At 54.0% G+C, this 13,250-nt stretch overlaps 2 protein-coding genes across 2 annotated transcripts in view; both read right to left on the bottom strand.

Annotated features, from left to right (window-relative positions):
- The window catches only part of LOC122384322 (inactive tyrosine-protein kinase 7-like), a 65,074-nt gene extending 60,608 nt beyond the window's left edge, over positions 1-4,466 (bottom strand). The window contains exon 1 of the mRNA XM_043371626.1: positions 4,327-4,466. Within this exon, the coding sequence (XP_043227561.1) occupies positions 4,327-4,357 (31 nt within the window). The 5' untranslated portion in view covers positions 4,358-4,466. The remainder of the gene's footprint in view (positions 1-4,326) is intronic.
- An 818-nt stretch (positions 4,467-5,284) lies between these two features.
- On the bottom strand, positions 5,285-12,445 carry LOC122384323 (DNA polymerase eta-like). Its single transcript, XM_043371627.1, has 9 exons — positions 12,154-12,445; positions 11,525-11,667; positions 10,786-11,114; positions 10,466-10,632; positions 10,091-10,192; positions 9,749-9,870; positions 9,314-9,503; positions 8,856-9,019; positions 5,285-7,623 (listed from the first exon to the last, which is right to left on the bottom strand). Exons 2-9 carry the CDS (start codon positions 11,650-11,652, stop codon positions 5,931-5,933), a joined length of 2,895 nt encoding a protein of 964 aa, XP_043227562.1. The 5' UTR covers positions 11,653-11,667; positions 12,154-12,445; the 3' UTR covers positions 5,285-5,930.
- Positions 12,446-13,250: the final 805 nt, after the last annotated feature.

The raw sequence follows: 13,250 nt of genomic DNA on the forward strand, positions 1-13,250 counted from the left end.
CCACCTTTTGCAGCCTGCCGGTGCTAATCCCACAACACGGCGGTGTCGCGACCTCCCGCAATGGCCCCGCGCCGCTGACGGCGCAGCCTGTGGTGCGCCACTCGTCGCCGCCGCCGCGCCGTGACTGTAATGGTTATCGAACCTCGGCGGCGACATAAATCACAGAGCAAATAAAAGGTTTCCTTGGTACCGGCCGTAAAGTTGGACCGATAACGAAGATGTGATTTGGCTCCCAGATAGGCTCTCGCTCGCCTCGTGCACCGCTGCACGATACGCGATGGGGCAGCAGTCATGTAAACGAGAGGATCGCACAGGGGAGACCATAGGTCAGGAGAGTGCACATATAGCGACCAGCTGTTCCCATCGGCAGATCTCTGTCGATGGTTTCCTGTTGCCGAAAGGGGTGCCAGAGCGTACGACATAGCCGAGCTTCCGTGGAAGCTCAGTAGGTCTGTCGGGGCGTGTAGTGGGCCCGGAAAACGGCGGCCGAGTCGGCCCCACGCGAATGGTGCACGCCGGATTACACGGTACGAATCGGCAGCACGAAGGCCGGACCGCGGAGGTCGGGGAGCGGCAAAGGTGGAGAGAGGGGCTGGGGCGGAGGACAAGGAGGAGAAAAGAAACAGAGGAGACGAATACGACGAAAGAGGGAGAGACAGCGAATCATGAATACAGGGTTAGAGATTAAGAGCTGAGTTGAGAGTTGAGAAAGAGCTGAGAGGGTGCGAGTCGTGCGAAAAAGAGGCGCTATGACTGGCACAGTTTGGAAAGAAATCCAGGGATGCAGAATGGGCTCTGCCCTATGTACGAGCAACCACGCCACACCAGCTCGAACTAGGGTCGGCGGCGGCAGCGGCTGGCGGCCGGCCAGGGCCTGACCCTCGGCCTCCGGCCGCCGGCACCCTGTCAAAACAAACGGCACCGCCGGTACGCAGAAACGGATACCGTCCGCGCCGCGTCACGTCACACCCGCGCCGTAATTCGATCACCGAGAGGCGCAGTGATTTACGGACGTGAACGAACAAACCGGCTACATCAATGGTCCGCGACGCGAGCGGGGTGGCCACAGAAACCGGGGCGACGGGGCTTCAAAGGTCATAAGCGGCCGGATTGTCTGAAGCCAACGGCTTGGCACTGAGTGGCCACAAGCGCTAAACGCTACAAGTCCATGTTGTTTGTCGCCCAGCTCGCATTATTTCGGATGACGACACGCATCATTTCCATAATGTATGCATCCGCATGTCAGCCGGTGACATAACTAAAATTGGCAGCTGCATATGGATGCGCTCTAATTTGTCGATTACGGCACGCCCGGCCGGTGGTCGTGTCGCCCGGCCGGCTCATTTGTCTCCCGTCCGACGCGCTCGTCTAAATACCCAGTTCGGCATCAGACATGTATGTAAACACGACAGCCAGGACTAGCGGAACCGCGGCCATTGTCCCACATAGGCGGGTCTGGCCGGGGAGAGGCTGACAGGCCGGCGGAGGTCTCTCCTTCTCAGCGGTCCGACATCACGAGAGGAGGGATTTTGGCACCGTCTGCTCCGGTACGGAGTAACGCTAAATCGATTCATGTGAAAAAGTGCAAGGAGCCGATGCACATACATATCCTTGGTATTAATAATGCGATTTCACTTTGCTTTAGAGTTAAACAGTAAGAATCACATTTTTCGCGTCGACGCGACGGTCTGCTCACGGGTGCACCATTCGATAGTTCCTACTCAGGGTTAAAAGCTTTTTCAGATGAGGCCACATGTCTCAGAGCACTCACGCTGGCCAAAGAAGTGGAGGAGGGGAGTGCCTGTTTACGGAACTGACGGCTTCCGGCGCTCACTCGCTAGCAAATACTTCCAGCGCTCGAAGGAGCTGCTCAGAGGAAGCCGAGCTGTCTCGTCAGGAGTGACTGATACTTCAATACATCTCAGTTCAGCGATATAGCAAACGGCCACTCCGAGATGCATCAGCGTTTCCGAACTGACTGGGTTTTTTCGTCTCAGCGGACTCTGGAATTGCACCATCTCCAACAAATCGCGGTAGAACGGCATTCGTTCAGTGGTCGGACACAATCGCAACTGGGGTCACTGGCTACAACGGGAATGGCCAGCCATTTGCCAAAATTGAGCAGAATCCCTAGAACGGAGACCACTCTACGGAGGAAGGCCGGCCGGTCTGTCCCTGGGGAATAAAATTGTCCACCACTGTCGTTTCTTTCCTGGCATGCAGTTTCAGACGATGCATATTTCGACTTGATGATACCCAAAGGAGGCATCGTTTGTTATGCTGACGAGGCTATATTTTCTACCATTACCTTGAAGTCTGTCACAGATTCTCAGAAAACGGCGGGACCTGAATGCCCATACAAACAACATTGCAAGAAGCGTTTAGCAGCTTTACGGTGCAATTGCCTATAGATTATGAGGAACTATAATAGCCCAAAATGATAAATGTGCGATGGCGAATGGAAATATGTAAATACTGAATCACGCCTCAACCGGTGTTCATGGACGATGATGCACCGTTTTTAGGAGTCGATTAGCGGTAGGTACAGCAAAGCCGATCGACCATAACGGGTCGTTTTTCATGATTAGGTCCTTCAACAGGCTGTTCGATACATTACGTTTACTCCTCCATAAATCCCATAAAACTATTAACCCTTCTTTTATTCTGTTATCTGCTAGTCATCATATGGAAGTTTGGAACAAAGCTAATCTAACTAAAAAATAGGCACATACTTCACTGCACCGGAACATGAAACAAAGCACAACGTCATCTCAAAAATGTTATTCCTCCCTTCATCATTGAGTCATTTAATCGCATAACGTACCGACCAAATCTTCTATTCTTATACTGAACAGAAGGCGGTACAACAAACATGAGACACACGCCGAGCGGAGCTCTTGCCACCGCCGCAGGGCTAAGGAGCTATTGACGTAGGTCCGATGATCGGTTCGCGCTATCCGACAACCGTAAATGCCTTGCTGTCGGTCGCATCGGTCACGGTCAATCACACCAGCCAATGGGTTAGAGTGGCCGGTGGCTGCTCACACGCGAGCTCAACAAGACTGGGAGAGGGACGGGAGAGACCCGCGGGTCCGATCGGGCGTGGAGAGGTGGTCCAGTGGATTCGGCCCGAGATGAGGCTAGGATGAACGTATTTGATGTAGGACGATATCTCACAGCCAAGCTGACTGTCTGAAGAAGTGATTGAGACCACAGTGACATCACACGTGATCCAGAGGATCACTGCAGAATGAAATGATGGGGAACGACAACGAGAGCCAGAGACTCAGTCAGCGCTCAGCGGGTGTCGTTTACTGATCACTGAGCTCTTACACCCTCCACAGTATGGAGTCTCCGCCCGCAGTCGGCCGCTGCCGACAGCTCGGTCTCCGTAAAATGTCAGGAATGGGCACACGTGTCAACAGGCGACCGGCTGGCCAAATGACTGCCACCACGCCGCGGCTCGGCCGATAGCACAGAGGCGAGGTCGCGGGCAAACTCTGGCGGCTACACAGCGGCTCAAGAGAACCATGAAAGGGCGAAACCGACCGGTGAAAACAGAGACGGTAAATATTTGAAGGGCTTAGTGTCCACTTTGGAACTGAGCGAAAGGGTTGAGAAGCTGCAAACAAGGTACGCTCGGCATTGATTCCCTTTGCATAGCCAGTGACCTCTAAAAGAGACCAGCCACAACCAATATAATTCCCTCTCCTTCCTGGACCCGAACTAGCGTATGTGTCTTGGCTCTTCTCGCTACTTTTGTTTCAATGTCACTGGCTAATAGCGTATAATAGGTAGGTCTATTACCAACAGTTGCCCAAGACAGAATGAAAGAAGATGCATGAAAGAACCACGTGCTGAGCCGAGACAGGCTGAGAACCTGACGCTACTTCCATTCACAAGACCGGACCCCGGCGTGCAGGAATTCCAAAAATGTCAGACACTTCCTGGCTTCACGTCACCGCCCAACAATGTGTCAGCTCGAGCTTCAAAGTCCACACTCGAATCAAATGTGAACAGACTTTCAACAAAATGCAGCCAAAAGGCATTTCTGTTTCTCGCATTGTCACTTAGCACCCTTCGAGCGTCAACATGCAATATCAGGACACGCAATTTTCATGATCATCCCGTAAATTCATCAGTCTGGTCAGCCCCAGCCGAGCATCACTAATCCCTTAGGCTGCGTGTGAAGGACCCATTTCTTCCCGACTCGCTGGCGTCAGCTACGGAAGCTTCACTATCGACCAGACAGGTTGGACCCTGTAAAACAGCCGTGCCCCTGCCGGGGAACCGCTCAAGAGTGACCCCAGTCAGCCATGGACCTACCTAGGCCGAGCCAGAGCGTCGCCTGCTCCATGGCGACATTCAATGAAGAAGGAGAGTCTTGTTACCAGCAGTACGACCGGAGCGGCACGCGACACACCCCACTGCACCGCGCACCGGTCGCCACTGACGGCGGCACGCGCCCGCCGCCGACACCGACAGTCTTCTGCTGCAGCGGGTCCGCTGCGCATGCGCGAACAGGCGGGGCACCCGGGCGGTCCGCGCGGGCTCTCTGGGAGCTGATTAGGACTCGCGGCGTGCACAGACCGCTATGTGCAGTACACCGTGTGATTGAAGAGTCGCCCAGCGGTTTGGCCGGCCAGTTTGAGCTCAGAATCAGGCAGCGAAGAGCGGCAGAGCCGGAGCCGCGAGTTGGCCACCGACCCGTGACAGGACGCCACTTCAAACGGGTCGGCGAGCGGCGGCTGACGCGGCTCGTGCGTCAAAACGTCCGGACCATCGGCGCCTTCTCCGGACTACAAATCATAGCGGGCTTTGATGCGGCCGCCGCCAGCGCAGCGAACAGTGGCACTCAGCTGGGAGGTCAACATAAATAGAGGCAGGTGACCGCGGCGGACAACGCACGCCTGTCCGAGATGCGACGAGGCGGCGGTCGACACAGGACGACTCGATGGACTTCACAGAGGCCGAGAGTCGGGATGTGATTTGTAGATGAGTCTCCGCAGCTGCCAAAAAGTTAATTTTCTTACATAGTTAGGTGACTACAGACGTCTTGGAAGTGGGAACTGGGCCATGGTTACACGCTCATGGTTTGGCCATCGCCATGCAGTTACACGCTCCAACATTGGCATAGGGTCGAGCGACTTACAGCTTACCAGCCCGTTCTCTGAACTGTGTTCAGGGGAGGAGCAAAACAAGTCGCCGGGCGCTCCTCTAATCCGAGCTCAGCTCCAGACCACCCACCCCATGTAAGCGCGCCGTGTTCTAAGTCGCACAAACAGCGAGACGAAAGCGTTCCGACACATATATTATCGCATGTTTTATGGATGTGACATTGTGACAAGCGAGGCATGCAAGGACGGCACACCATGGTATAAATAGGTGTATATGTAAATATATCTCGGGTCTGATGACCAACTATGGACGAAAACAAACCAGCAGGCTGGATCGCCATCAACAGATCACTGCGGCAATGACATGTTCACCGCCTCATGACAGGCGGTGCGCTCCGATTAAATGCAAATGGAACTCGAACCAGAAACACAAATTATGCTGTTATTCATGCAATCAGTTCCTTTAAAAGGAAATGTAAACCGTTCAGGTGTGTCCAAAAGCAATATTTACACAAATTACTCTAGAGGTAGGTGCGAAATGGTAACAAAACTTACAGTGCAGCAATGACTTGACTAAAAACTAGTCAATGGGAGCTCAGGGTACGAGCAGCATTGTCAGATCATCACAACCTAACTATCATCACACAAAATTAAGGCTGAATAATCACTGACGCATCACATTCCGTTTGCATCAAACAGCTGAGCTGCCCGAAGACACGGATCACTGGCAACGCTCATCGTCATCACTATGCCGAGAACACCGATCTCAACTCTGAGACTGCTCACGCAGCACTGACCTACCACCAAAGCAGCTCACTTAAAGAACGCATCGATCCGCCGCACCTCTCCGTTCTTTTTCAGCGTCTCCACTTTACTGGGCCGGCCGCGTCTGCGCGTGGTCGGGGCACGAGCGCGGCTAGGCGGGCGCGCGGTGACCGGTGGCGGCGGAGTGACCTGCTCAGACAGCTCCAGCGCCATGTGATAGTCGAGGTGCTCCGGTAGGTCCCACGGTGAGATAGGCTTACCGCAGCGAGGGCAGGGAGCAGATTCCCCCACGGCGCCGGCGGACTGACCGTCAGAGGGATGTTCGGACTCTGGCGCGGCAGAGGAAGGGACAGCCGCGTCAGAGGACGCAGAGGCAGATTCTTGACTAGAGGATTCGTCGGTGAGGGGAGGTCGGTCGGAGGCGATCCGAACCGCCTCGCTGACAGCAGTCTGACACAGACCTGACGGTCCGGCCACTGGGGAAGGTGGGGTCACTAGCGCATCGGCTTGGAGAGGAGAGTCGACCCGCTGCTCATCCCGTCCACCTTCAGCTACGGCTGGATCATCCTCTGCCTCTGCTACCACCGCCACTGCCGGAGCCGTGTTCTCCTTCACACGCGTCCTGTCACTAGTCTCTCCTCCCTCTGCTACCGCCGCAGCACTGTTGCCGCTACCCGCTCCCTCACTCCCCGCCGGCGCTGTTCGCAGGTACCGCCTGATGCCGTTCCGAGTCCTACTCGCCTCCTCTACCCTCCTCTTCCTCTTCCTCTCCAGCTGCTCCTCCACCTCCTGTCGAATGTCCTCCGGGAGGGCGGCCAGTGTGTCGGCGTCCACAGAGTTCTCATCCAGATCCAGAGTGTCCTCCACTGGAAGAGGGACCCGCACTCGAGAGCGTTTGTCTGGGCTGACGGCCGCCGCGGCACCTCGGGAACCGCGGCCTCGTCCGCGCCGGGAGGAGCCCCTGCCGCGACCCCGGCGGGCCGGGCTGGATGGAGTGTGGGATGTAGGACGGGGCGGGCTGGCGGCGGTCCTTCGCTCTCGGTCTGGTGAGGACCGTGAGGCGGTGGCAGTGGAGGCAGCAGAAGAGGTAGGGGCGCTGGGTGCCGCAGCCGCCGCTGCCGCCTGCTCGGCCCGAATCTGTCGCTCCTTTCTGGCGAAGAAGCCAGTGATGGCAGGGGATGTAGCTGCCGGTCGACTGCCGGCGTCTTCTGGCGCCGTGGTAGCGGAGTCAGCCCCACCGCCACGGTCCGTTCCCGTGCAGACGGACTTGGAGGGTGGCTCAGCGTCGGAGACCTCTGAGCGCCGCTTCTCTCCGAACTGAGGTACCGACTCGCCGCACCGTGACGACCCCTCATCCGCAGTCCGTCCTTCCGTGCTCACACTACTAACCACACCATTCAACAGACCGTTCGCAATCACCTTTGGTGTCACTTCTTCCCCTGCCGCGTCCCTCGCACACTCCTCAGTCAATTCACCGTCACCAGTATCTAATGTTGCACTTGTCTGAACTATCGTCGCACTACCCGAGCTCCTCGCTACCGCCGGCGACTCTTTTGCCGCCATCCTCGCCATCACCGCCGCGATGGACGAATCCTTCGCAGCCGCGCGCGACTGGCGAGGGGTCGCCGTACCAGAAGACGCCGGCAGTCTGGAGAACATTTCGGCGATGTTGCCGCACGCCGCCGTCGGCACTTCTGAGAACTTTCCGGCAGAGATGCTCAGGTTGATCAGCGCAGGAGCCCTGGAACGGCCGGGCGATCAGACACTGACCTGGTCTGAAAGGCAGGCGGCGAGGCGGATCCTTAGGCTGGAGTTGGCGGAACGCAGGACGGACGGGTCTGGAAAATTCACTCCGGCTGGTCGTAGAGTAGGAACGGTGGAGGAGCGAGTACAGCGAGTGGGACCGCCAAAGAATATCCAGTGGAATATATGGCCTAGTGGAACATGTCAATTGCAAACAACGGCTCTTCATAACGTCTTGAACTGATCCACCATAATGATCATAATGGTTAAAATATGCCAGGCTGCCTTGATCTGAGAGGATTAACCAAACCATATTGCTCTAAAAACAGCAGCCATCTGCTGAAAAAGACATCGTTCTCTCCACCAGTAGCTCACGAATCGTGGACTTTATCGTGGACACTTACTGACAATACAAACCTCCAAAGCTAGTGTTTGTATTTGCTAGTTACCGTGTGCGGTAGAAAATGCCAGCATTGCTCTGATGTAACAGAATAAAGGAATAGCTTATGAGCGGGCCGCTCATAGACTGGATCGCTGCGATCCAGTCTCCCATTTGTTCGGACAGCAAAGCCACTTAAAGCAAACAGGCGCAATAAGCCGGCGTGGGGAGGTCTCGGCGCCATACGAAGCCCCTCGGTAAAACGTCGGCGGCAAATTGGGGTGTAAATCAGCATTAGGCGGCTCCGCCAGTGTTTAATGTGTATGCCAACAATTGGCGTCTAACTGGCTCAAACGGCGGATCAACTGACATCCGGAGTCGCCGGGCGCGCGGCGGGTGGCTTTGTTACCGCCGGCAAGTCACTCCGGGAGCAAGCCGGCACATGGAACTACTAAACGTGGAACAAGAACACAGAATATTTGGCCCTGAATACTGGGAACGAGGAGACTCATCGGTGAATAATGGTTTATCTCTGGCACGACGGGCTTTGTGAGGTTTAAATTGGATGTCTACATAAGCCAGCACCTCCATTCCATCAAAAGAAACTTGCTATCCCAAAAATAAAATGTGACCCCTCAATTACTTTCATTGAGATGGAAATCACAAAGCAAAGCGACATCACGGTATTTTCAAAACGGATGATGGCAATGCTTATCTGACCAGCGTTGGGCCACATATAACAGTTCAATTGACCATATTTTCATTCATCATAATGAATACTGCACAATAAAAAACATCTATCGCAGATCGATTTACGGCGCCATCTTCATCCGGCCCAGTTCTCCACTTACCAGGCCTGGTCGCCCTCCTGGGCGGTGTTCAGTTTGGAGAGCGCCGCGAACGCGTCTGCTGCGATCGTCTCCGCCGCGTAGCCGGTCAGTGCGCATGCGCGGCTGACGTGTCTGCCGTCCTCTGTGGTGACGCTGACCGTCAGAGAGCGGGACGTGCGCTGATTCTGACGGTCAGAAACGGCACAGGTCAGCTGCAAAGGTCAGTAGAGGCGCACCAACGGTCAACTGCGTGCTTCGGACTAATTAGGGCGTGGGTTCGGAGCAGGTCGATAGCCAGAGGCATGGATAAATTCAGTAAAACACAGCTTAGCCCACGTAATCCTGCGTACCTGACTAATTAGTCGCAGCTCACATGGCTAAGGGACGGTGCCAGTGAATAACTCAGTAAGCGATTGGGTGACATGAGTGAGAGCCCGGGGTGGGGGCTGTCAGGTGAGCATTGAGCAGTCGTAACTCACCACTTCCTGGTCGAGGGTAAGCCGCTCGCTGGCCTCGTTGGCCAGCTGCTGGAGCCAGTGGCGCACCTTCTGTCGCGTCCGCAGCACCTCCGGGCCGCGGAAGTTCTTACTGCAGCCGATCGACTTGGGAAGGTGCCGGTCGGCCACCAGTTCCGAGTCGAAGCCCCGCGCCAGCTGGTATAGCCACTGGCTGAGGACAGGACGGACACGTCAGATAACAAACCAGAGATGGGGCCAGATGCGGGAATCGTGTATTAGCAGCGGATATGATTACGATACCCTGACTATCCATGCGACCCGCTGATCTACGGCTTAAGCCTAAACCACCAGCCTAAGCATAAGGCAAGTCGACACCATCAATATCTAGCCATGAAGATATGAAGGCAATACAGCGATCCCGCTGACCTAAACCGAGCGGAGAGGAAAACTACTGACCCGGTTTTGGCGTCTAAAGCCGCCTGCAGCTGCGCTAGGGAGAGCCGCGACAGATCGCCCATCGTCTCACAGGCCAGTCCCTCGGTGACGGCGTCACCCAGCTTACCACCCAGGGACCGAACCTGACGGAAAATGAGAACAGTTGCTTTGTTATGCTTCTAGCTATGGATCAGAGCGTGCATAGGTTGGGTCAAAGAATGAAGCATGCATCGAATAAGGTCAAAGTTATTACCTTAACTTATGAAAGTCAACGGATGCGATTGGGAGAGGGATAAATTGCCATATTATACAAAATATGTGTCTGTTTTCTACAACACGTCAGGGACCAGCCGCGGCGCGTACCTTTTTGACGGGGAGCGTTTCGTAGAGCTGTGGCACGGAGCCGTGCGGCAAGATCGTCTGTCGGTTCGGCTTGTTCTTACCGGCGCACAGTTTGGCCAGCACCTGGAGATACAGGTTAAATATAAGAGCTGGGTTCTGATACACCTGGCTGACCACTCGACAACAAAATTGGGACATTCCAGAACTCTGTGATCGACGGCAACGAATCCTGCTATGCTAATCAAGCTGTTAGCGATGAAATGAGCGAAATCATTAGGTACTTACTTCTTCAACGATGAGCTGAGCGAAATTACAAAGCAGCTGAATCAAAATAGGCCTATTTCAGCAATTTCTTACTTTTTTAGCCGATCAAAAACTCACTTCTCATTATGTTACCTTGTTGTGAGCGATTCCTGCCGAGCATTTGTAGCCGGTCTGGTCCAGTACAGCTTTGCGCATCTCCTCACAGATGGCAGCACCGGCGGCCAGCAGCCGGTCACCGTCAGAGGCGAAACCGGAGCGGATTGACTCCAGGAAGGCCTCCACGCCAGCCCGACGACACTCTGCAGCGGAGAGGGTTCGGGGAAGGTTGGTTGAGTAATACCAAACGCCCAGCAGCTGCAGGGATCGTGGAAGGACGTCTTCACGCCAACCCACACAAGTCCCAATAATCCAACATTAGGTATTGCTGCCCCTTTAGCCTCCGCTCTACTCACCTTCCGTCTTCTCCTCTCCGCCAAACCCAACAACGAACGTGTTGGCCAGCGCCTCGGCGGCGACGGGCCCACGCGCCGCGCGCCGCACCGCCTCCGCAGTCAGCTCCACATAGGCCTCGTCGACGCTGGCGCGCTCCACGCGGTCGGCGAACGGCCGGATGGCGGCGATCACCCGCCGGCCCGCCTCCCGGTACTTGCCGATGTCGGCCTTCCCGCGTCTCTCGGGCACTCTGAACAGAAGCAGCTCGGGGCAGAGGCGGCGCGCCTCGTCTCCGCGCATGTTGCGCCGCACGCCGCACGCGCGCGCCTCGTAGTTGACAGCGATGATGCTGAACGTTGAGTAATGAGTGAGAGTGGTGGGAGGTGACAGTGTCAACTTATACCTAGTGGGGTGTTGGGTTATATGCCTGGTTGAATTAGACCAGGGGTCTGGGGCTGCAAACATTATTTGATTATTTCAGTGAATGTGTTAATTTTCCTAAAAGATGTTTTATTAGTTAAGATCTTTACCTTGAGCAGCCATTGTCAGGCCACTATGATAAAAATAAGTGTTTTAGCTTTTGTGAGAAGGAAGAGCAAATAATGTGCTGATATCATATTTTTTACATTAATTTGAAGGATTTTTGATAACATTATTGCATCAAAAAAGAAAACAAGAGCTCCTGTTATGAAAAGGAAAACAACTGAACTCCAGTGAGAAAAAGAAGAAAGTCTAAGCCTGTCCAAATCAACAACTTACCCGCCCCCCTTCCATGTGTTATATTGCACAACTACTGCTGGTTTTCCCAATGTCTCTGGTTGTAGTTGTTGCTCCACTTGCACATAAAAGCAGTCCATGTCAATTAGAAGGACTACTCTGTCTGTCATGGCTATTCACCTGATCTGAAAAAAGATCAGACAGAACTTTCACTTTGATACATAGCCCATAGGTGGCAAATACGAAGAGAAAGATGGCTACTTCATTGGCAGACAGATTTTGACTGATAGCTAATAGCAAAGATAACAATAGCAAAATTAGATCAGGTTTGGCACAGCAAGGCAAGTGACCATAGTCATAAGTCACGGAAAGCTCTGCTTGAAGTTAACAATTTGAATTTGGTTGGTGCAGTGCTAAAACACATTATTGGTTGATTGGTTTAGGTTAAGCACCATAGCCAGTGGACCAAGTGCTAACCAGAACTCTCACACTGTTCCAATCAGTCAGGCAGCGGTAATGCCACCTTGATGCCACCGGCCACCTGCGTTGCCCGGGAGTCGAACCCGGATGGCAGAATCTATAGATTGAGGCAAGGAACTTAAAACCTAGACCAGGATGCTCCCCTACAACACATTATTATGCGGTCTATCACAAAGATAAGTTTGTCTTACCTGTCTTCGACTGGCAAGAGAATCCCACAACCCATCTACTGGCCTTGCATATCCATTCAACATTCAACTCTCAAAGTCTTTCCAAAATAATAATTCATCGAAGCAACACCACAAAACTCCTGTCAAAACTTATCTTCGTTCTTCGCCCGCCACTCAGTCCCAAACAGTTAAGAAAGGTGTTCAAAAATTTCTTCCCGCGCGAAATATACAGAAGCAGCCGCGAGTTGCCTGGCAAATTGTCGTTTATTAATGCTGTTGCTAGGCAATTTGCTGCAAAATGTTGCTGGCGAACAGCAGGATAAATCCTGGTGCGTCAGCATCGGAACAAGCGCGCCAGACCTATTTGCTAGGAAAACGCAGCTAATTTGTTGTTAACCAATTAGACAACTTAGAAAACTAGCTTCGAAAAAGCATCAACAAGATGATGTCTTTTCAGTCACCTCTCATCTTATGCACAATAGCATAACCATCAGCAGCATCACTCAGCAAGCAGCGTATATAAATGCGAAACGAGATTTAGGGTTTAAAATCTAAGTCCGCCGCTCATCACCGTATGTCTGCATAGCCACTCCCGCCCTCCACTCCACCTATAGCCTTGCACTCCACTCAGGCGGTTCAAATTGGATTGTTTGTTTGTTTTGTTGGGTTATGCCCTTTCGGTCTGACAAGACCATTTCAGAGCCGGAAGGATGATAGGAATTAGGGGGAGACATTGGTCTGGGCAGACACCCTAGAGAGTCGCCGGGGCTGAGCCCGTCCGAACGGACAGGTCGACCCAAAGGTCGACCAGCCCCCCCCCCCCCCCCCAAGCACTCTCTGCACCCGGCTATGGGTGCTGCTGCTGCACCCGCTGCTGTTCCCGAGGGAGCAGCAGCGGTGCCGCTACAAGGGAGCAGCCCGCATGAGATAAAGGTGCCTGTCCAGCCCGGAGTGGGGTTGCGGCGTGGAGGAGAAGGATTTCTGTATCCTGAGGATAGAAGCACGGAACGGTCTCAAATTGGAGTCTGTTCTATCTATTTATAATAGCTACTGTTTCTACCACATCTTGCCGGCTTTGGGATGGGCCCGCACAAGACATTGGAGAAAGGTAAGGCGTG

The sequence above is a fragment of the Amphibalanus amphitrite genome, unplaced genomic scaffold (assembly GCF_019059575.1).
Source record: "Amphibalanus amphitrite isolate SeventyFive unplaced genomic scaffold, NRLGWU_Aamphi_draft 000186F_arrow, whole genome shotgun sequence".
Taxonomy (NCBI): domain Eukaryota; kingdom Metazoa; phylum Arthropoda; class Thecostraca; order Balanomorpha; family Balanidae; genus Amphibalanus; species Amphibalanus amphitrite.

Coding starts and splice junctions, on each gene's coding strand:
- LOC122384323 (XM_043371627.1), bottom strand. CDS start 11,652: ATGACAGACAGAGTAGTCCTTCTAATTGACATGGACTGCTTTTATGTG. Junction 11,115..11,524: donor AACACATGGAAGGGGGGCGG/GTAAGTTGTTGA, acceptor CTCAACGTTCAG/CATCATCGCTGTCAACTACG. Junction 7,624..8,855: donor CAGGAGGGCGACCAGGCCTG/GTAAGTGGAGAA, acceptor CGGCCGTTCCAG/GGCTCCTGCGCTGATCAACC.